Genomic DNA, 23,189 nt, shown 5'->3' on the forward strand with positions numbered 1-23,189 from the left:
ACACACACACACACACACACACACACTTACTCATCCCTCTGCCCTAACCCTTGCCACTAACCCTGCCCTTGACCCTTGACCCTAACCCTGCCCCTTGCCCCTAACCCTGGCCCTTGACCCTTGACCCCTTGACCCTAACCGTTGACCCTGGCCCTTGACCCTAACCCTAACCCTAACCCTTGCCCCTCCCCTTGTGTTCCCGTGCAGAACAGTAACAGCGCCCCTCTCCATCGCCCGGCGGCTGGGCTACATCTCGGTGGTGGACACGCTGAAGACGGTCACCGAGGAGACCCTCACCTCCACGGTGAGACGGCCCCCGGGCGGGGCTCGTATCGGGGGGGGGGGGGGGACACTCTGTTAGGATCACCATCACCTCTACTAGCGTTAACAGCCGGGGCTAATGAGCGGAGCCTCCCCCTCATACAGAGCGGCCGTCTGCGGCCCTTAGTCCCCGGTGGTGGTGGAGCGGCCGTGGGGAGGTTAGTCACCGTCTGTCCTCTCTCTCCAGACGATCACAGAGAAGCACCGGATGAACGTCCCCGAGACCATGAACGAGGTGCTGGACATGTCCGACGACGAAGGTGAGTCCTCCATCTTAGGAGTCGCCACGAGGGACGTCTCTCTGAATAAAATGGCTGCCGTCGTCATGACGGCCTTCCTTCCGTTCCTCATCCCGTCCTCTAAGGAGGCGGTCCCTAACTAGGCTCTCCCTCTGCTCTGAGATGGTGGATTAGTCAGGGGGGCCAGAGATACTGGGTTCGATGCCCATTGTCCGCTGTGTCTCCAGGGCGATGCCATACCTAAAAATCTATCTACAGATCTAGGGAGAAATCTGATGTCATTGCTTTGATTAACGCATCTGCTAAATAACACAATGATTATGATTATGGTTATTATTATAATTATCAAGTCTCTCAGCCTCCCTTTCTGATGTGGTGACAATATCCCAATCATAACGTTGACCTCATTTCATTTCATTCCCTTTGTAATAAAACAATGAAAAGCTTCACCCCCAAATGTTCTCAAATTTGACTAAATCTTTATTGCTTGAATCCTCAACCTTAAAGTTTTATTCAACACATACATTTACAGCATTCCGGAGTGAAACCTTTGAAAATTGTAATCATTTGTTTTTTATTTCATCGTCGATATGATTTGATTTGTAACCCTTTCTTTTTCCATCTCATCGCAGTCAGAGCCAGTGGGCCCCCAATGCTAATTGAGGACTATTTATCAGATATTGATGAAGGTATTCCACTTCCATTCAATTCCTTTTCTTTCCTTTATCATTCCTTTCATTGTTCCCTCTCCCCTCCTTCACGCCGTAGAGTCGACTGATTTAAACCTGCTTTGACCTGGTTAGGAGTGGTAGACGTTGAGTTGAGGGATTGACTGGTAAAAGGTGGTAGATGTTCAGGGCCTCTGCAGCCTTACAGAGACTTAAACAAACAGACTCAAACAACAGGAGAACTCGCTCCGCTCTCTCTCAGCCTCTAGGATATTCTTTTTATCGGGCTCAGTGATGGTGAAGACTGCGGTGAAGGCGTGAAGTGTGTGTCCTTCTTCTCTGCGGTTGTCACGGTTACCGCGGCTGCCATTGAAGTGGTGTGCACACGGAGGGAGTGTAACAGATGTATTTCCCCTCACTAGAGTAGAGCACACACACACACACGCACACGCACACACACGCACACGCGCACACACACACACTCTCCATCCTTTGTCTTTTGAGGATTGTCGCTGACGTGGCTGTTGTAGTTTCATACATGTTGGGCCAAAGCAAACACGGTGTCAGCTGCTGTGGTGTGTGTGTGTGTGTGTGTGTGTGTGTGTGTGTGTGTGTGTGTGTGTTTTTGTGTGTGTGTGTGTGTGTGTGTGTGTGTGTGTGTGTGTGTGTGTGTGTGCGTGCGCATCTCTTTTCTCATGGTCTGTGGCTTAACAGCCTTCAGAGTTTTTTTGCTGAACTTGATCTTTTCAAATATTGTCAGTCAACGAGAGAGAGAGAGAGAGAGAGAGAGAGATAGAGAGAGAGAGAAGGATTGTGAAGGGATGAGGGGTTTGCTTTGCTGCTGGGAGAGAGATTCTTGGTCTCATCTTTTGGGTGTGTTTCCTCCCATCTTCAGCGTGAGCTGAAAAAAACAGACTGCAAGGATAGATGATGAAAGGGAAGATACAGCTCAATGTAAAGATTGAGAAGTAGTGATCAACCACTTGGTATAAATAATTACACAGCTAGGAATGAACAGAAAGCTTTAATGATTACCCACTGAAAAAGCTTTCCTGATATCACCATGGTAACTGAGCTCAGCCAGAGCAGAGGCAGACTTCAGGGGTGACATTTAGATGATGTGTCCGTCTGTTCTCCTCAGGTCCAACTCGGGCCTGGGGAGAAGGTCTCCCTCTGAAGGGTCAGGACAAGATCCCACGGTCTTTCCCCCTGTTGCTGTGAGGGCTGTGGGTTCGAGAGCTAACCTTGGTTTGATGGCTATTCCGTTTTGGAATAGTTCAGATTGTTTACTGAAAGCTGGGACGTTCTGTTTCTTGTCCGCTTGTAAACACAACCATGGCAACAGAGGTCAATACAGATAAGGGCTGTATCTGATGATGGTAGTACAGGATATATCAAAAATATATGATTATTAATAATATGATTACAATGATTCATACTGCAATGACAAAAATGATAGCAGTGCTTTGTCTATGTTTGAACAGATATTGATTTGGGGAATGTCGTCCTCAACTATTCATGTAAGTGTGAAGAAAACGATGGATCCAACTCACTCTAACCAGTTTGAAGTGGTCAAATAATATAAACATAGGCTGCCTGCATTTGGAGTATGTTTGATGTTAGTATTTTCAGTGTAGATGCCTTGTCTATTTATACACGCACACACACACACACACACAGGCACGTTCACACATTGCAAAGATTCATATATCCACTAACACACACTGTCACTATGCATCCAAATTAGAAATTTGAAGATGGTCTGAAGTTGTAACTCCACGAATACATGTAATGCTGTGTGTTAATGAGATCAGCGCGTGGCATGGTCCTGCATGCATCGCCTGGTACCTCCATGCGTTTATCTCCTATTGAATGTTTCCCTCGTGGACCTCGTGTGTTGTGCAGCCGCTGGTCTAAATATAGCTCAGGTTGTTTGGCTGACGGACGGAGCGTCTGTTTGCTCCGACCCGGTCAGAAGACGGCAGCTAGCTTACAGTCTGAACAGGAGGGATGCTGAACAGGCTCCGCTCAGAAATCACTTCCTGTGTTGAATGAAAGGATCGGGATGAGAGCCTGATCGGTCCGGAGGACAGCGGTAGTCACGGTGACGGTCGGAACGCCGTCTGTACTCTAGGGAGGTTTTCTGGGTCTGTCTGGTTGATAAAGTTGGGAACGTTTTTTTAGAACGAAATGCAGCAAACAATCTTGATGAATGGAAATAAATGAATATACCAGCAATTAAGCAATGAATATTAATAATAGTCATTAAAACAAATATTTGAACATAGACTTTCCTTTACATAATCGTCACCTCTCTACAATAACCCATGGACTGGAATAGGCCACATGTAGAAGAACATTTAAACATCAAGACTGACCAATGGGAGAGAGGGACGGAAGGGCAGAAGGGACAAAACTAGTTTGAGAGCCCAGTAGAAACTTAAAGCCCTATTCCCACTTACTATTCCTGTCCCAGATTCCACTGGAGGTGTCCCATTCAAAAACACTCTCTCTCTCTCACAAACACACACACACACACACACACACACACACACACACACACACACACACACACACACACACACACACACACACACACACACACACACACACACACACACACACGTGTGTCCACAAAGTGGATAATCTTAGATGGCGAAGGGGAAGGTGGGGGAGAAAGCGGATCTGTTTGTGTGAGCACCGGAGCAGGGAGAGGGGGAGAGAGAGAGAGAGAGAGAGAGGGGGAGAGAGGCGGAGAGAGAGGGGGAGAGAAAGGGGGGAGAGAGAGAGAGGGGGAGAGAGAGGGAGATGGGGAGAGAAAGGGGGGAGAGAGAGGCGGAGAGAGAGGGGGAGAGAGAGGGGGAGAGGGCGAGACAGACTGATTATGCGAGGTGGAACGGGGGTACAGTGTGTGTGAGTGGGTGTGGCTGTGTGAGAGAGAGACATTGTATGCTAAAGAGAGAGAGGGAGGGAGAGAGAGACAGTGTTTACAACAGGTTCATTGAGCGGCAGAGTGAGGTGAGAGAGAGAGACAGTGCAGAACAGAGAGCGGGGGTGACAGACAGACAGACGGACACACGGCCAGCGCCGTTAGAACCAGCAGCTGATCCAGGACCCGGACCACCGAACCGGATGACGTGTTGTAACCGGACCCGAGGTGGGTTCTGGGGCCGGACTCTGGGGGCCTGAGGGGACCGGAGGAAGCTGCCGCTCTGTAGAGGGCTGGGGGGGGGGGGGGGGGTTGGCTGGGGGGAGATAAGGGCTCACAGTGCTGGAGGGTTAGCTGCAGGGAGAGGGGGGGAGGGAGCGAGGCTGGAATGTGGGCTCTCTCTCTCTCTCTCTCTCTCTCTCTCTCTCTGCCTGCATGCACTTGTCGCTGTCTCCCCCGTCCCCTCCCCCTCTCCCCCGCTCTCTCTTTCATCCCGGCTGCGGTCGGGGGTCTGGCTACGGGGTCCAGCGCTCCGGGGAATAACTCTACAACTCACCCCGCTTTCCCTCTGGTCCTCGTGGTGGACGTTCCCTCTGGTTTGTGTTTGTCCTGCTGGGAGTGATGGTGGTACTGGTGTACTGCTGCTGGGAGTGATGGTGGTACTGGTGTACTGCTGCTGGGAGTGATGGTGGTACTGGTGTACTGCTGCTGGGAGTGATGGTGGTACTGGTGTACTGCTGCTGGGAGTGATGGTGGTACTGGTGTACTGCTGCTGGGAGTGATGGTGGTACTGGTGTACTGCTGCTGGGAGTCGGGTTGTCTAGAAAGTTAAGCTTTTCGCGTCCGGCTTTCTAACCAAACGGGGCTGCTGTAAATCAATTAATAATATAACTTTTACATTTATTTAGAAAGACTTTACCACCGTGGTACCTGCAATAAGCTGCTCATAATTAGCACAACTGAGAAATGCAAACTTCCATTCATTTTCAACATACTTTTGATATGAATGAATTTGCAGTTAGGATGAAAATGTGTGCGTCGTAAACTCCTCAGGTGAACTGAGTTAGTTATTACTGTGTTTTGTTAATTATTATTTTGCCACATATTTTCTTCCTGCTACATTCTTTGAAAGTCTAGTTGTTTGTTGACACAGCTACACACATGTACTGTATGTGTGTGTGAGCATGTGTTTTTCTGTTGTTTTTGGTGTGTGAGGCCAAATGAAACTAGCAGACTCCGGGGTCATCGGGTATTGATCTGTCTGTTCAGAGCCCTCCCTCTGACAGAGAGAGAGAGAGCGAGAGAGAGAGACACACAGAGAGACTAGGGCTGGATCAGAGGAGCTGAGAGGAGAACAGTTTTGAAGCTCGTAGTGACATCATACCACCGGACTGACCGTAGAACCAGGAACAGGGAGAACATGAGTGTCTGTGACCAGCGGGGGAAACGTGAGTTCTGCTGCTGTGTGTGGACCTCCTCCAGGCTGTAGAGACTGGACCCCCTCCAGGCTCCTCCAGGCTGTAGAGACTGGACCTCCTCCAGGCTGTAGAGACTGGACCCCCTCCAGGCTCCTCCAGGCTGTAGAGACTGGACCTCCTCCAGGGTGTAGAGACTGGACCCCCTCCAGGCTGTAGAGACTGGACCTCCTCCAGGCTGTAGAGACTGGACTTCCTCCAGGCTGTAGAGACTGGACCCCCTCCAGGCTCCTCCAGGCTGTAGAGACTGGACCTCCTCCAGGCTGTAGAGACTGGACCCCCTCCAGGCTGTAGAGACTGGACCCCCTCCAGGCTGTAGAGACTGGACCCCCTCCAGGCTGTAGAGACTGGACCTCCTCATCCCGCGGTTTGGGTCGAGAAGGGGAGAATGAGGAGGAGGAGGAGGGGGAGGAGGAGGAGGGGGAGGAGGGGGAGGAGGAGGAGGGGGAGGGGGAGGAGGAGGGGGAGGAGGAGGAGGGGGAGGGGGAGGAGGAGGAGGAGGGGGAGGAGGGGGAGGGGGAGGAGGAGGAGGAGGAGGAGGAGGCTAGAGGCGTGTCCTGACCGTCCCGCCCTGCCCCCCCAGGTGATGACGCCATGACGGGGGACACGGACAAGTACCTGGCCCCCCAGGACCTGAGGGAGCTGGGGGACGACTCGCTGCCCCAGGAGGGCTACATGGGCTTCAGCATCGGGGCCCGCTCCCAGAGGTACACACACACACACACACACGCACGCATGCACACACGCACGCACGCACGCACGCACACACACACACACACACACACACACACACACACACACACACACACACACACACACACACACACACACACACACACACACACACACACACACACACACACACACACACACCAACAACACACACACACACACACACACACACACACACACACACACACACACAGGCTCCCAGAGGTACACACGCACGCACACACACACACAAACAGTCACATACAAGCATGCACACACAAAAACACAACACATACATACACCGGTACATACACACACATACAGACACTAACAGAAACACGCACAGACACACAACGGTACACCGTAACAGAAACACGCACATCAACACAAACACACCTGATCACTCCCCCCCCCCCTCCCTCTCCGAGCCCCTCCCCCAGAATGACCAGTCTGTGGTTAGTTCCCAGTAAGGGGCCAGCCGGGGGCTCTGATACCAGAGGGGGATAACAGACAGAGAGCCCGTGTTGTGACCCCTGGGGGGGGGGGGGGTTGAATGGTTCAGTGACACATCGGACCACAGGAAATGAGAACGCGTTCGGTTCCATCAGTGTGTTAGTTCAGTTAGAGTGTCGGGGAGCCATCACCTCAAGCATTAATCAATCAATGGTTATTGATCACTGTTTCCCTTCAATGACCTTCACCGTATGCTCTTGTTTGGTGAAAAGGAAAACCGAGTTGTTAATCTGCTTTTTATTGTGTTCTTTAAAACGGTCACGCAGTCGACCAGGCTGCATAATAATCATAATACTGTGACTGGCGTCCGTTGGTGTAATCCTCCTCCTGTACAAACGTCTGTCAGCCAGACGGCGCCGCCAGACGGCTGACAGCTGGGGGGGGGGGGCTCTGTTAGCGTTAGCTGCTCCTCTGAGGGGTCTCCTGCTCTCTCCATCTCTTCTCATCCTCCTTTTCTCCCCCTCTCTCATGTCCGTTCTTACTGATAGTCCCAGAGTCAGGTAAGGCCACAGGCATGAAAGGAAACCCTTGACCCCCCCCCCCCCCCTCAACCCTCCATCCCCCTCAATCCTCCAGCCCCCCCCAACACCATCATGGCTGTCATTGACCAAACATCTCTCCATGGGTCGCTGATCATGGCCAATTATAAAATCCAGTCATTTCCAGTCCCTGTGCGATTTATCGAACCATTCCTAGACACAAATCAATCTTCTATATGTTCTGCCTTTATTGTATATTTGTCTCAGCCATTGTTGTTGCGTGTTGTGGTTGTGTGTTGTTGTTGTGTGCGCTGTTCTTGTTGGAGTCGTCTTGTTTTGGTTCTGTTTTGTATTTGCGTTTAAAAACGACCCTACAGTCTGAAATCGGTCTGGACCGGGCTAAGTCCTGCAGCATCTGGTCTGGACCGGACCGGGCTAAGTCCTGGTCTTGTTTGGACCGGGCTAAGTCCTGGTCTGGTCTGGACTAAGTCCTGCAGCGCCTAGTCTGCACCAGGCTAAGTCCTGCAGCGTCCGCTTCTTGGTGTTGTGTGTCTCTCCTGCTTCCAGGGACCTGGTCCGGTGGTACAGGGACCTGGTCTGGTAGTGCAGAGGTCTGGTCTGTTGTAGAGAGGTCTGGTCTGGTGTAGAGAGGTCTGGTCTGGTGTAGAGAGGTCTGGTCTGGTGGTACAGGGACCTGGTCTGGTGGTACAGGGACCTGGTCTGGTGTAGAGAGGTCTGGTCTGGTGGTACAGGGACCTGGTCTTGTGGTACAGGGACCTGGTCTGGTAGTGCAGAGGTCTGGTCTGATGTAGAGAGGTCTGGTCTGGTGGTACAGGGACCTGGTCTGGTGGTACAGAGGTCTGGTCTGGTAGTGCAGAGCTCCCAGTGAGTGTAGATTTGTCATGCTGTGAATACCTGGATTATGCCGAGAGGTCCGGGAGAGCCTCCTGTAAGAGGTGGAAACACCCTCTCCATTTTGAAGCATTGCATGTACATTCATGTGTTCATATAGTTTATATATTGTTTATGAATCAATGAGTCCTCCCTGTCCCCTCGGAGTTTCACTTTGCTTTCATGTTGTTTTTAGATCAGGCAGAGATAATATCAGAGGGATTAAATATATGCTGAATAAGTCATTTATACTGAAATCCCACACACCAAGAAATCCCCAAATCAAAGTCGAGCCTTAAGCACATGGATCCAATCATCAGTATCAGGGCCAGGTGTTGTGTGAGTGTCTGACCTCAGCTGGTCCACTGGTCCGGGGGTGTCAGGGTGTCAGGATGTCAGGGTGTCAGGATGTCCATCACATGTCTTCATGAGATTGTTTCTGGTTTTGCCTCATGCATCTCATGATTAACCTAAGCAGCCATCTTATAACAGCGCCCCTGGTTTCTACATTCAGTCTCGTCCTATGGTTCATGTGTTCATGTTCATGTACTAACGTTGGGCGATGGCTCCCTGGTGTCAGACCGAAGCTCCACCCCCTCAGCGTAAAGCCACTAACAGCCTTGAGCGTCTAACCCGGAATGATCCGCTGCTCCAGGCGTTCCTCTCCTGTTGTCAGAGCGGTCCAGGTCTCCGGAAGCTGCATGCATTTTAACATTTATACGTTTGTGCTTTTTGTTTGTTTTTATTTTTTTTCTGTGCATCCCTTCCTGGCCCCTCTCTACCCCCGCCCCCCAAACCCCTTCGTCCATTGCCCCGACGATGTTGTCATGGTAACACGTGACCACCACCACCACCTCCACCCATCCAACCCCAGCCTGCGCTCCTTCAGTTCCGACAGGTCCAACACCCTGAACCGTACCTCCTTCACCCGGGACAGCATGCTGATCGAGGAGATCCTGGCCCCCAGCAAGGAGACGGTGAGCCCCCTCACACACACACACACACACACAGACACACACACACACACACACAGACACACACAGACACACACACACACACATACACACATACACACACACACACACACAGACACACACACACACAGACACACACACACACACTGCACGCACGCACGCACACACACACACACCGCATACACACACACACACACACACACACAGGCACCGCATAAACGCACACACCGAACGCACACAGACTTCAATTCAATAAAATAAAATTGTATAGCCCATAATCACCATTACAGTCTCAACAGGCCAAATATTTATGACACCCCCCTTGACCCAAGCCCCCACCAGAGCAAGAAAAAACTGCCTTAATCAACAAGGAAGAAATCTTGAGAAGAAACGCAGAGTGGGGGATCCCTCCTTCAGAGTGGGGGTCCCTCCTTCAGAGGGGGGGTCCCTCCTTCAGAGTGGGGGGATCCCTCCTTCAGAGTGGGGGATCCCTCCTTCAGAGTGGGGGTCCCTGCTTCAGAGTGGGGGTCCCTCCTTCAGAGTGGGGGTCCCTCCTTCAGAGGGGGGGTCCCTCCTTCCAGGGAGGGTCAGGAGTGCAGTGGGGGCCATAATTCCCATCCTTACAGGTAAAACATATTGATTGATGATGGGGTGCTGACCGGTTAACCATGAGGAGAGTCCAGGCATCCAGTCACAGTCACCGCAACACGCTAGAACAGACAGAATAGTGAACACAAACACACCACCCACCCAACACCCGCACACCAAACACACACACCATACCACACACACACACACCACACATACACCACCCGCACACCAAACACACACAGCATACCACACACACCACACATACACCACACACACACACCACACATACACCACACATACACCACACACACACAGACCACACACCATACCACACACACACCACACATACACCACACACACATACACCACACACACACACAGACCACAAAGTGTGTTATGGCCCATCTCCTTCTGACCCTGAGGTCACCCCTAATGCCTCATGGCTCTGCTCCTTCTGTTGAGCACAATGGTCCCAGGTCAACGTGAGGTACCTGTTTAGTGTCCTACGATGACCCCTGACCTCTGTGTGAAGGGCCTACTGAATATTGTCTGAGTACCAGTGATTGACAGTCCATCTCCTCTCTCCCGTGTGTGCAGGGGCTCTGCATGGAGAAGTCTTTCAGTCTAGAGCCCAACAATAAGGTAGTCTGTTCCCCTGTACCGGTGCTCCAGTGCATGCCCTCCAGGTCCCCCCAGGGTACGGGGGTCTGAAGGCAGTGATTCAGTGGTCCAAGGCTCTGCCGGAGTCATCGCATGCTTCTTTTTTTTTTTGGTTAAATTTCGCCCCAACCGATTTGAATGTCATCCTTGACATTTGTACTGGTAACACATAGTCTGCACTAGCCAACACATCACTGCCTGCATGTAGTCATGGTAACTGCATGATCCCAGGATGCGAGGATCGCAGCATCGTTCCCTTCGGTCTGCGTGATCCTACCTCGTAGCGGTAGGACCTCTCTCTGGGCCGTCACCCAGAGGGAGATGGGAGACATCCTCCTCAGCACAAACCTCGGACATCCTGAGGCAGCCCTTTGATTGGTTATATTAATAATATGAATGTTACAATTAATATCATATGAATAATGATGCTTTAGGTTCATATGGTACTTAATTGAATGCATTACAAAACTATTGAGACGTAGAGAACATGAGGAAGAAGGAATGACGGTTGGCACAAGCAAGCATGGTTCTGTCCTAGCATGTTGTCATGACAACCCCTGAGGCCTCCACCATCACCACTTCAAAGTTTGAACGACTCAAACTTGTTGTTATTTTGTGTTGGAGGAGCGGGGAATCCTCTCTCGTTTTGAGTTTAAGTGGGAACGTGTTTTGAGCCACGTGAGACGACCCAGCACCGACACTTCCCGTAGGAGGAAGACGAACGCCTCCCCTTCGTCTGATCTCCCTGAGCTCTACCTGTGCAGTGTGAGGATCTCACCTTCCTCCCCCTCCTCCCCCTTCTCCCCTCCTCCCCCACAGCACCTGGCCGTGGCCCAGGACGTGGACACGGAGTCTCTGCGGCGCTACAGCTGGACCACCGACACCATGGACAACGTCAACCTGGTGTCCTCCCCCGTACACTCCGGGTAAGACCCCTCCATCGCTAGGCAACCATCAGTCACTAGGCAGCAGTCAGTCTCTAGGCAACCATCAGTCACTAGGCAGCAGTCAGTCTCTAGGCAACCATCAGTCACTAGGAAGCAGTCAGTCTCTAGGCAACCATCAGTCTCTAGGTAACAGTCAGTCTCTAGGCAACCGTCAGTCTCTAGGTAACAGTCAGTCTCTAGGTAACAGTCAGTCTCTAGGTAACAGTCAGTCACTAGGCAGCAGTCAGTCTCTAGGCAACCATCAGTCTCTAGGTAACAGTCAGTCTCTAGCCAACCGTCAGTCTCTAGGTAACAGTCAGTCTCTAGGCAACCATCAGTCACTAGGCAACAGTCAGTCTCTAGGCAACAGTCAGTCTCTAGGCAACCGTCAGTCTCTAGGTAACAGTCAGTCTCTAGGTAACAGTCAGTCTTGAGGTAACAGTCAGTCTCTAGGTAAACATCAGTCTCTAGGCAACCATCAGCCTCTAGGCAACCATCAGTCTCTAGGTAAACATCAGTCTCTAGGTAACAGTCAGTCTCTAGGCAACCGTCAGTCTCTAGGTAACAGTCAGTCTCTAGGTAAACATCAGTCTCTAGGTAACAGTCAGTCTTTAGGTAACCATTTGTCTCTAGGTAACAGTCAGTCTCTAGGCAACCATCAGTCTCTAGGTAACATTCAGTCTCTAGGCAACCATCAGTCTCTAAGAAACAGACAGTTTCTAGGTAACAGTCAGTCTCTAGGTAACAGTCAGTCTCTAGGCAACCATCAGTCTCTAGGCAACAGTCAGTCTCTAGGCAACCATCAGTCTCTAGGTAACATTCAGTCTCTAGGCAACCATCAGTCTCTAGGTAACAGTCAGTCTCTAGGTAACAGTCAGTCTCTAGGTAACAGTCAGTCTGTAGGCAACCGTCAGTCTCTAGGTAACAGTCAGTTTCTAGGTAACAGTCAGTCTCTAGCGAGCTCTTGCCTGGCTTGACAGAGAAGTTTACAGAACTCCTTTTCCATTATCTCAGGCCTTCGCTCTCCCTCAGACTGAACCGCTGATATCTGAAACCAACGTAGCACCTGCTATACGGATAGTTGACAGGTGTACTTTCCATCTAAAGTTCTACCTCCGCTGATCAGGCCAGGTGTATCTGCTCATGGCTCTCCTCACCTGTAGTGCCAGACAGGAAGTAGCTGTGATTGGCCAGGGGTCCTCTCTGTTGTTGTTTCCTGACCCCTGACCCCTCTACGTTGCTCTGTCATCCATCCCACAGTTTTTCCTCTCCGCTCCCGCAGTACGACAGCAGGTGAAGACTGTGATTGGTTTTCTGCACCAACCGTCATTTCCCCCCGGTTTCCCACTTCCTGTTTCCTGTGATGTCACACCCCACTCCCCTGTAGTCTCTGTGCTATCTCTGTTCACGTCCTGATGATCCCTCCTCTACATGTGACTGGACATTTGTTTGAGAGTAGTCCTTAACCCCTGATTCCTCCTCTACATGTGACTGGACATATGTTTGAGAGTGGTCCTTAACCCCTGATTCCTCCTCATCATGTGACTGGACATGTGTTTGAGAGTAGAGCAACCCCTGCTGACATTCTAACAGTTTCTCATATTGTAAGAAAAGGGGATTTTGCGACATAATGATAAAAGACATCTCCTATTCTTCTACCTATTATCTAATTTCCTTGAACCTTAATGACTCATGCGGACAACAATTGAGCTCGGTTGGATGCAATAACAAACTGACTGGATCAGGTGAAAGGAAAAGAAGTAGTATTTCTCTGATTTCTCTTTCCATTATGTTTACAGACCCTTATGATAACATCCTGTCAGAGATGAAACCAAGCACTTTCGCTCACTTTGCTCTCACTCAATACTGCACCAATTAAAAGACTTGTCGTCACTAGACCCAAAACCATGGAACCGTGGAGTCAGAGTTAGGGTCTGAGTCCTGAAGTGATCCTTTGAACGATGGCTGAGCTCATGACTTCATACGATAACCTGCGGCTGAATGAGTTGTACCTCAGTCCTCCCCTTAACGTCATTCACTATGACCTCGTCTCCTGCAGACTGCATGCTGTATCAGATGCTCCTCCCCGGTGATGGTGAGGAATATCCTCACCACTAAAGGGCCCATCAAATTCATTCAACCACCACAAGTTCCACTGTCACAGTGGAACTTGTGATTGTTGAATGAATTTGACGGGCCCTTTAGAGGCTTCCCTTAGGTCCTCAGCTGGCTTTACACAGGATCTCTGTTCAACCACAGACTCAGACTTCTTCAAGCCTCAATTGAGTTAAATATGAAGAAACGCACTCACAGCTAACATGGAGAATAACATGTCATGTGTTGTTTTTTCACCATTGTGTGAGTGTGTCCATTGAAGATCACCGCATGGAAAACCACCTCACTGGAGTCCTCCTCCTCATCTCATGCACAACACCCCCCTCTCTCTCTCTCTCTCTCTCTCTCTCTCTCTCTCTCTCTCTCTCTCTCTCTCTCTCTCTCTCTCCACACCCCTCTGGCCCGATGTGTTCTCCCTCCACTCTAACCCTCGTCCTTCGCTCACTCTATCTAGCTAGCTAGATAGATGGCTAGCTAGCTCTCTCTCTCGTTCTCTCCAACTCTCCCACTCTCTCTCTCTCTCTCTCTCTCTCCCTCTACCACTCTAACCTCCCTCTCTCTCTCCCTTTCTAACCTCTCTCTGCCCTCTCTCTCCCCTCCCTCTCTCTCTCTCTCTCCCCTCCGTCTCTCTCCCTCTACAACTCTAACCTCCCTCTCTCTCTCCCTTTCTAACCTCTCTCTGCCCTCTCTCTCCCCTCCCTCTCTCTCTCTCTCTCCCCTCCGTCTCTCTCCCTCTCTAACCTCTCTCTCCCTCTCTCTCTCTCCCCCTCCCTCTCTAACCTCTCTCTCCCTCTCTCCCCCCCTCTCCCTCTCTACCTCTCTCTCTCACTCTCTAACCTCTCTCTCCCCTCCCTCTCTCTCTCTCTCTCCCTCTCTAACCTCTCTCTCCCCTCCCTCTCTCTCCCTCTCTCTCTCTCTCCCTCTCCCTCTCTAACCTCTCTCTCCCCTCCCTCGCCCCCCCAGGTTCCTGGTGAGCTTCATGGTGGATGCTCGGGGCGGGTCTATGAGAGGCAGTCGCCACAACGGGATGCGCATCATCATCCCGCCCAGGAAGTGCACCGCGCCCACCAGGATCACCTGCCGATTGGCAAAGAAGCACAAGTTGGCCACGCCTCCCCCGATGGTGGAAGGGGAGGGCCTGGCCAGCAGGCTGGTGGAGGTGGGGCCAGCAGGGGCCCAGTTCCTGGGGTAAGACGCACCTCCTCTCCACCTTCACTGAACCTCTTCTGTTTGATTCTGGTTGATCAGTTTTCTGTTCGGTGACTTTGGTGACTCCTCTTCTCTGCATCTTGACATTCCCATTTTCCCTCCGTTTTTGTGAGCGTGTACGTGTGTGTGTGTGTGTGTGTGTGTGTGTGTGTGTGTGTGTGTGTGTGTGTGTGTGTGTGTGTGTGTGTGTGTGCGTGTGTGTGTGCGTCTCTGCCCATGTCTGTGTCTGTATATGTGGTGTGTGAGTGATTCTATGGAATGAGTGATATGTGTAACAGGGGTCTCCATTACCCAACACAACCTGACAACATCCTGTGTACATCAACACAACATCCTGTACATATCTACACAACTTCCTGTATATATCTACACAACATCCTGTTTACATCTACACAACATCCTGTACATATCTACACAACATCCTGTATATATCTACACAACATTCTGTTTACATCTACACAACATCCTGTATTTATGTACACAACATCCTGTATTTATCTACACAACATCCTGTATATATCTACACCTCATCCTGTACATATCTACACAACATCCTGTATATATCTACACAACATTTTGTTTACATCTACACAACATCCTGTATATATCTACACAACATTCTGTTTACATCTACACAACATCCTGTATATATCTACACAACATTCTGTTTACATCTACACAACGTCCTGTATTTATCTACACAACATCCTGTATATATCTACACAACATCCTGTATATATCTACACAACATTTTGTTTACATCTACACAACATCCTGTACATATCTGCACAACATTCTGTTTACATCTACACAACATCCTGTATTTATGTACACAACATCCTGTATTTATGTACACAACATCCTGTATGTATCTACACAACATCCTGTATTTATCTACACAACATCCTGTATTTATCTACACAACATCCAGTATTTATCTACAAAACATCCTGTATATATCTACACCTCATCCTGTACATATCTAAACAGTATCTACCAAACATTAATCATGTGATTTATCCTGTCAGCCTTCGTCTCTACTTTGTGTAGACAGAAAGCAGCCCAGTTTGGCTGGGCATCCCATAATGTCAGAGTCCTTAATCCTACCACCGTACTAGGTTAGCAGTGCGCTGTAGGGGACAGTTCCTCCATCACCACGTTGTAGCAGTGGTCGCCATCCGCAGTGTCCTCACAGTGGGGGTGTGTGTGTATGTGTCCTCACACTGAGGTGTGTGTGTGTGTCCTCACAGTGGGGTGTGTGTGTGTGTGTTTGTCCTCACACTGAGGTGTGTGTGCGTGTTTCCTCACAGTGGGGTGTGTGTGTGTGTGTTCTCACAGTGGGGTGTGTGTGTTTGTGTGTTTGTCCTCACACTGAGGTGTGTGTGTGTGTCCTCACAGTGGGGTGTGTGTGTGTGTGTCCTCACGGTGGGGTGTGTGTGTGTGTGTCCTCACAGTGAGGTGTGTGTGTGTTCTCACGGTGGGGTGTGTGTGTGTGTCCTCACACTGAGGTGTGTGTGTGTGTGTGTGCCCTCACACTGAGGTGTGTGTGTGTGTGTCCTCACACTGAGGTGTGTGTGTGTGTGTGTGCCCTCACACTGAGGTGTGTGTGTGTGTGTCCTCACACTGAGGTGTGTGTGTGTGTGTGTGTCCTCACACTGAGGTGTGTGTGTGTTTGTCCTCACGGTGGGATATGTGTGTGTGTGTGTGTGTGTCCTTACGGTGTGTGTGTGTCCTCACAGTGCGGTGTGTGTGTGTGTGTTTGTATGTGTCCTCACACTGGGGTGGGTGTGTGCGTCCTCACAGTGTGGTGTGTGTGTGTGTGTGTGTGCGTGTGTCTTTACGGTGTGTGTGTCCTCACAGTGCGGTGTGTGTGCGTGTGTTTTTTGTTACGGTGTGGGTCAACGCGATATGTGTGTGTATGTCCTCACGTTGCGGTGTGTGTGCGTGTGTGCATGGGTGTGTGTCCTTACGGTGTGTGTGTGTGTTGTGCGTCTCGCTCTCTGCCACATAGCCAACTGCACCTCCCCAGAACGCTGCCAGCCCTTAGCGAAGGCCAGAGCCTGGTTAGCCCCGTCCTGCAGCTGGGGCCCAGAGGGACTAGATTCACTGGGTAGGAACACACAGCCCCCCCCCCCCCCCTGCTCTCCCCCCCGCCCCCCTCCCTCCCCACCCATTAACGAGGAACATGGCCGCGGTCTAACCGTCCCCCTCTCCCATCTCCCTGATTGTGTGTGTGTTCAGGTTACTGTAATACTACGTCCATCCCTGTAGTAGCGCTGGTTTGTTGCTTTATACTATAGATAGTATAATGGTAGTTTCAGGAAGAAAATAAAGTTTGAATGTAAAGTACAGTGTGGCCAAGAAACAAAGCGAGGGCAGTTTCTTCCTAAAACTACGCTCTGAGTGACAGCCATGCAGACGGCGTCGGCCATTTCTGTTCTCCAAGCTTTCAGTTGGCTTCAGACGAGGTCACTGAAAGGTTCTGGTTGGCTGTCTTGCTGGGCTGGACTGCGCTTGTTTGAGCATGAGCCCCTTCCTCCTCAAGCCAAACATCATCCTGCTTTATCATTGGCCACTTTTATTTTGCTCCGCCTTGTTGGACCCGGAAGCCACACTGTGATTCGCTGCTGCCAGAGAGGAACAGATACGGCCCTTATTCATCAGGCGGCCATCTTGGTTCCATCTTGGCCGCCAGAGTCGGCCATCAGAGTCCAGGCTTTAGTGTAGCCCCTCCTCCCTGGGTTCCCGATAGAGGCTGCAGATGGCTGAGGGGTACAGTACCGTTACACCATAAAGACGCTTCTAGAACATCATGCTCTGCTTGGCCTCTCAGAAAGGATGTTCAATAGTCGAAGGGAAATGGCAGTTTGATCGGGTCGTTGTTATCTCCAGATTTCTCCTCTGACTGATGGTTGTGTATTGGTTGTCATGACAATTCAGTATGACCAACATTGTCCAGTGGGCTGCCAGGACTGAGGAAACTTAATTAGTTTACTACATATTGCTGGTGGACTTCATTGTGGTACAACTCATGCTGAGGACATTAGAGAGCTACACACTCCGAAGCAAGGCTCCATCAGCAGAATCAGCACCCATAGAATAACACTGGTGTATGTATGACAGTATGATTCAGGGACTGAGGTTATTATTGTTTTAGGAACAGAATGTGTTCCTTTGATTCACGACACACACACATAGAAGTTGGACTGGGTTTGGATTTGCCAAATTGTTGATTGTTGAATTATTGAAGTCATGAGTAGTAAAGTAACCAGAGTAGAGGTGAAGCCTTCTTTAGTAAGGGCTGTGCAGCTGCCCCCCCCAACCCTTCCACCCAGCACTCAGTGTGTCTGGTCAAAGCTATGCCCCCCCCCCCCCCCCCCCCATCCCATTGAACCATTCTGCCACCAGGGCGCGGCGCCAGAATCCATCGTCACCATGCTGTTACCATGCCGATACCATGCCGTTACCAATGTCGTAACATGCCGTTACCATGCCGTTACCATGCCGTTACCAATGTCGTAACATGCCGTTACCATGCCGTTACCATGCCGTTACCATGCTGTTACCATGCCGTTACCATGCTGTTACCATGCTGTTACCATGCCGTTACCATGCCGATACCATGCCGTTACCATGCCGTTACCATGCCGTTACCATGCCGTTACCATGCCATTACCATGCTGTTACCATGCCGTTACCATGCCGATACCATGCCGTTACCATGCCGTTACCAATGTCGTAACATGCCGTTACCGTGCCATTACCATTCCGTTACCATGCTGTTACCATTCCGTTGCCGTGCCGTTTCCATGGCGTCCTCCGTCCCCGGAGTGTGTGGAGACCTTGCCCTGACTGCTGTCTGATGCTCCTCTGGTGCCGGGGGGCCAGGGTCCATCCATGACCTCTGCATGTGCTGACAGAGAGCCTGGACTCTCGTGCTCGTTGGTTTGCATGGAGTGGAGACATGGGGGTAGAAAACCTCTTCCTGTTCAGTCCACGATGGTGTCCCCATCCAATGCCACTGGAAGAGAAATAACAGATTTCCCTCTTCAGTGATTGCTTGACTTTACCGTCCACTCTAAAACACCTCAGCCAGCATGAGCCCTCCTCCCGGAGCCCCTCCTGACCCACTCCCCTCCCCCCAGGCCCGTCATCGTGGAGATCCCCCACTTCGGCTCGCTGCGGGGGCAGGAGAGGGAGCTCATCCTGCTGAGGAGCGACAACGGGGAGAGCTGGAAGGAGCACCAGTACGACTGCCGAGAGGAGGAGCTGAGCGAGCTGCTGAGCGGCATGGAGGAGGGTGAGGAGGGGGGGGAGGAGGGGGGGAGGAGGGGAGGGAGGAGGAGGGGAGGAGGGGAGGGAGGAGGGGGGAGGGAGAGTGAGGAGGGGGGAGAGGTGAGGGAGGAGGGTGAGGAGCTAGGATGGTTTCAGTTACAGTGAGAGCAGATGGAGAAGGTTAACTCCACCTCTGTCCTCCTGAAGGAGAAGGTTAACTCCACCTCTGTCCTCCTGAAGGAGAAGGTTAACTCCACCTCTGTCTTCATGTAGAGCTGGACAGCGAGGAGGAGCTGGAGAAGAAGAGGATCTGCCGTATCGTCACCAAGGACTTCCCGCAGTACTTTGCAGTGGTCTCACGGATTCGCCAGGAGACCCATCAGATGGGGCCGGAAGGCGGGTCCCTGCACAGTCGGAGCGTCCCATTGGTCCAGGCCTCCTTCCCCGAGGGCGCACTGACCAAGAAGATCAAAGTTGGACTACAGGTAGGTGGAGGGAAACCTAGATATTTTCCTTTCTCCTTCCAATCACTCTCTCTCTCTCTCTCTCTCTCTCTCTCTGTCTCTCTCTCTCTCTCTCTCTCTCTCTCTCTCTCTCTCTCTCTCTCTCTCTCTCTCTCTCCCCCCTCCTCACCCTCTCGGTTCCACCAGGCCCAGCCGGTTCCTGACGACACGGTGAAGAAGATCCTGGGGAACCGGGCGACCTTCAGCCCCATCGTGACGGTGGAGCCCAGGAGGAGGAAGTTCCACAAGCCCATCACCATGACGATTCCCATCCCGCCCCTCTCGGGGGAGGGGTTTAGCAACGGCTACAAGGGAGACTCCACCCCCTGCCTCCGACTGCTCTGCAGCATCACAGGTTGGTAATGCTGAAACTATACAAGACAGGACCCGCCCCAGACAGGACACGCCCCCAGACAGGACACACCCCCAGACAGGACACGCCCCAGACAGGACACGCCCTCAAACAGGACACACCTCCAGACAGGACACGCCCCCAGACAGGACACGCCCCCAACGTAGGATTTGATTCACGCCCCCTGCAGGATGTTGTAATAACTGGTTTGTCCACCAGGGGGAACGTCTCCGGCGCAGTGGGAGGACATCACGGGCACCACGCCGCTGACCTTCGTCAACGATTGCGTCTCCTTCACCACCAACGTGTCTGCCAGGTTAGAAACACCTGTCTGTCTGGCTGTCTGGCGGTCTGGCTGTCTGTCTGTCTGTCTGTGTCTTTGTGTGTGTGTGTTTGTTTCTAACATCAAACATGTAGGGTTTGGGGTATCCAATGAGCACGGCCCCTGGTGAAGAGGTAGCTCCATGACCTCTGACCTCTGACCCGTCCCCCAGGTTCTGGCTGGCGGACTGCCACCAGGTCCCCGACACGGTGGGCCTGGCCATGCAGGTGTACCGGGACCTGATCTGCGTCCCCTACATGGCCAAGTTTGTGGTGTTCGCCAAGATGAACGACGCAGTGGAGTCGCGGCTGCGCTGCTTCTGCATGACGGACGACAAGGTGGACAAGACCCTGGAGCAGCAGGAGAACTTTGAGGAAGTGGCCCGCAGCAAGGACATCGAGGTACCCCGCGCTCAGCAGATCCGTCTTTCACGTGTATCGGCATCGGCTAATTATTTTAGCCTATTTCTTTTCCTTTCTTTTTTTTTTTCTTTCGGCATGGTTTACAGACAGTTCAATAAATGTTCCTTTTTATAAATTTAACATTTGTTATCATCATTATGTAATTTGGTATCGGTCATCGGCTAAAGTTGAAAAATCTGTATCAGCCCTATCGGTCGATCCCTATTTTCTACATATATTTATTCCTCATTTCACATCAACGAAGGATTCAGGAAGTTAAATGGACATTTCCGTGTTCCTGACTCAAAATGACCTTTTAGCGCCTCTTCCTGCTGAGTGTGCAGAACTGAAGCTGCTTCTGTTGGCCCTGAGGCTCAGCCCACCAGGGTGTCTGAGCCTGTCTCCTGAGCCCAGCCGGGTGTCTGAGCCTGTCTCCTGAGCCCAGCCGGGTGTCTGAGCCTGTCTCCTGAGCCCAGCCGGGTGTCTGAGCCTGTCTCCTGAGCCCAGCAGGGTGTCTGAGCCTGTCTCCTCTGCCAGGTCCTGGAGGGGCGTCCCGTCTTCGTGGATTGCTACGGCAACCTGGCACCGCTGACCAAGGCGGGCCAGCAGCTGGTCCTCAACTTCTACGCCTTCAAGGAGAACCGCCTGCCCTTCTGCGTCAAGGTACCAGGGGGGCTGAAGCTCGGGATCCTGGAGAACCTGGAGAACCTGGGGAACCTGGAGGGCTCCAGGGTCTCCCTCAGGAACCCAACCCAGTGTTCCCAATAAGTCCAGACCCAGTGTTCCCAGTGTTCCCAATGTTCCCACTAAGTCCAGACCCAGTGTTTCCAGTGCTCCCACTAAGTCCAGACCTAGTGTTCCCAGTGTTCCAAGTGTTCCCAATAAGTCCAGACCCAGTGTTCCCAGTGTTCCAAGTGTTCCCAATAAGTCCAGACCCAGTGTTCCCAGTGTTCCCACTAAGTCCAGACCATGTGTTGCCAGTGTTCCCACTCAGTCCAGACCCTCGGTTCCCAGTAAGTCCAGACCCTTGGTTCCCAGTGTTCCCAGTGCTCCCACTAAGCCCCTTGGTTCCGTAGGTGCGGGACAACGGCCAGGAGCCGTGCGGCCGCCTCTCGTTCCTCAAGGAGTCCCGGGGCGCCAAGGGCCTGGCGCCCACCGCCGTCTGCAACCTTAACATCACGCTGCCCCCGCTCAAGAAGGTAAGGCCGGCGCAGCGCCACCGCCACCTGTCCTCACCTCGCGAACATGCCCATCTTCACGGCCGCTAGCGCCGCAGGCTAACCCCCCCGCTAGCGCCGCAGGCTAACCCCCGGAGGAGCCTCGGGGAGAAAATCTCCGGCCAAACTGCGGCCACTGTGTCTTTTATCTGTTTGGAGACTCTCTCCGCTGGACCCTTCAACAGTGGTCTTAGTTTGGGCGGCTCTAGTATTTTCTTTGAAGCTGTCTTCCAAATTGAGTTGAATTTGGACATCATGCTTTTGGCTTTTTAGGGAGGGGGGGGGGGGGGGGGGGTGGGAGGGGGGTGTCCTACAAAGAGCTTTTGGTTGATTCTCTGGCTGCGTGTGGCTTGTCTTCATGTGGTCCTCTCCGTTCCATTTGTCCTTCCCTTGTTCGCTGGCTTTGATGTGGCTTTTCTTTTCCCTGTTTGTTGCTGTCGCTCCTTTTCACACCCTGATCTTCCTTTCTCCCTGCTCTCCATTATGTTACTTGACCCTGTTTCTGCAATGCATCTTGGGAACCAGGAAATGGAATCAGATCCCGAGGATGAGGTAATCCACTTGCTTCCCCTCATTCGCTGCCCTCTCGCTAGACTCTGGGACGGTCCACAGGCCGGCTGTTCTCTCCATAGCCTTACCTTCTCCCTCTGCTATCAGGACCACCAGAGCTTCTGTCTTCAGAGAGAAGTTCCTGAGTCCCGCTTTGCATGGTGTAGCAGACAGGTTTCAGCTCCGCTCTGCCAAATGCAAGCCTGTGATAGAACTAAGTTAGACTTAAGTTACATGTAGAGTATAGAGTTTGACTTTCACTTTGGTCCCTTTTAACCTTAATACAACTTGTTATATTATATTTCTGTGGTTTTATGTATTAATAATATTTGTATTGATCTTAACAGGGTGCCATAACGATTATTAAATATACAGTTCATACAATTTTGTGATTCGCAGCGGCCTGTCATTTTGAAGGTAGCTTACAGTGAAATAATAAGTTTCAATTGTTTTGATCGGTAAAAATCAATTGGTGGCTAACTGACCAGAAAGTACCCAAGATGGCGGCCAGTCTCTGAGAGGTGTTTGTGTTGTTATTGTTGCAGAACGAAAAGCCCGAGAGACGCCATACCTTTGCCTCCCTAGCCTTACGTAAGCGCTACAGCTATCTGGCCCCGCCTGCACTGAGTGAGTCAGACATTTTCACTAACAAAGCTTTCCGGAGACGCTTCAAATCCTGATGAAAACAATGTTTGGAAACTTTCTTAGTAAATCTGTAATCCGTTGATTAACCCTATATCTGGCGTGATTAATATAGAGATAGCTCGATTCCGTGTGTAATTAATGCATATTTCTCACCCTAAGTAGCACATTTACTCCCCATGCTTGTGTACCACATTGGATATGGTTTTGCATGGGTTTTGTACGAT

The 23,189-nt window shown here is 51.4% G+C and overlaps 1 protein-coding gene across 6 annotated transcripts in view; it reads left to right on the forward strand.

The window, feature by feature from the left end:
- Window positions 1-213: 213 nt before the first annotated feature.
- The window catches only part of LOC307089991 (ankyrin-3-like), a 44,505-nt gene continuing 21,529 nt past the window's right edge, over window positions 214-23,189 (forward strand). For 3 of the 6 annotated variants that reach the window (XM_079756495.1, XM_079756496.1, XM_079756499.1), the window contains exons 1-15: window positions 214-304; window positions 509-581; window positions 1,193-1,249; window positions 6,216-6,339; window positions 9,101-9,203; window positions 11,271-11,377; window positions 14,456-14,680; window positions 18,847-19,001; window positions 19,250-19,461; window positions 19,627-19,834; window positions 20,051-20,147; window positions 20,326-20,554; window positions 21,092-21,217; window positions 21,631-21,753; window positions 22,866-22,947. In XM_079756495.1, the coding sequence (XP_079612621.1) occupies window positions 530-581; window positions 1,193-1,249; window positions 6,216-6,339; window positions 9,101-9,203; window positions 11,271-11,377; window positions 14,456-14,680; window positions 18,847-19,001; window positions 19,250-19,461; window positions 19,627-19,834; window positions 20,051-20,147; window positions 20,326-20,554; window positions 21,092-21,217; window positions 21,631-21,753; window positions 22,866-22,947 (1,900 nt within the window). In that variant the 5' untranslated portion in view covers window positions 214-304; window positions 509-529. Of the gene's footprint in view, window positions 305-508; window positions 582-1,192; window positions 1,250-6,215; window positions 6,340-9,100; window positions 9,204-11,270; window positions 11,378-14,455; window positions 14,681-18,846; window positions 19,002-19,249; window positions 19,462-19,626; window positions 19,835-20,050; window positions 20,148-20,325; window positions 20,555-21,091; window positions 21,218-21,630; window positions 21,754-22,296; window positions 22,324-22,865; window positions 22,948-23,189 lie in introns of all 6 variants that reach the window. The other 3 variants (XM_079756500.1, XM_079756498.1, XM_079756497.1) reach the window with 3 other exon arrangements.

This window comes from Pollachius pollachius (genome assembly GCF_949987615.1).
Source record: "Pollachius pollachius genome assembly, chromosome: 19".
In the NCBI taxonomy this organism is placed as follows: Eukaryota; Metazoa; Chordata; class Actinopteri; order Gadiformes; family Gadidae; genus Pollachius; species Pollachius pollachius.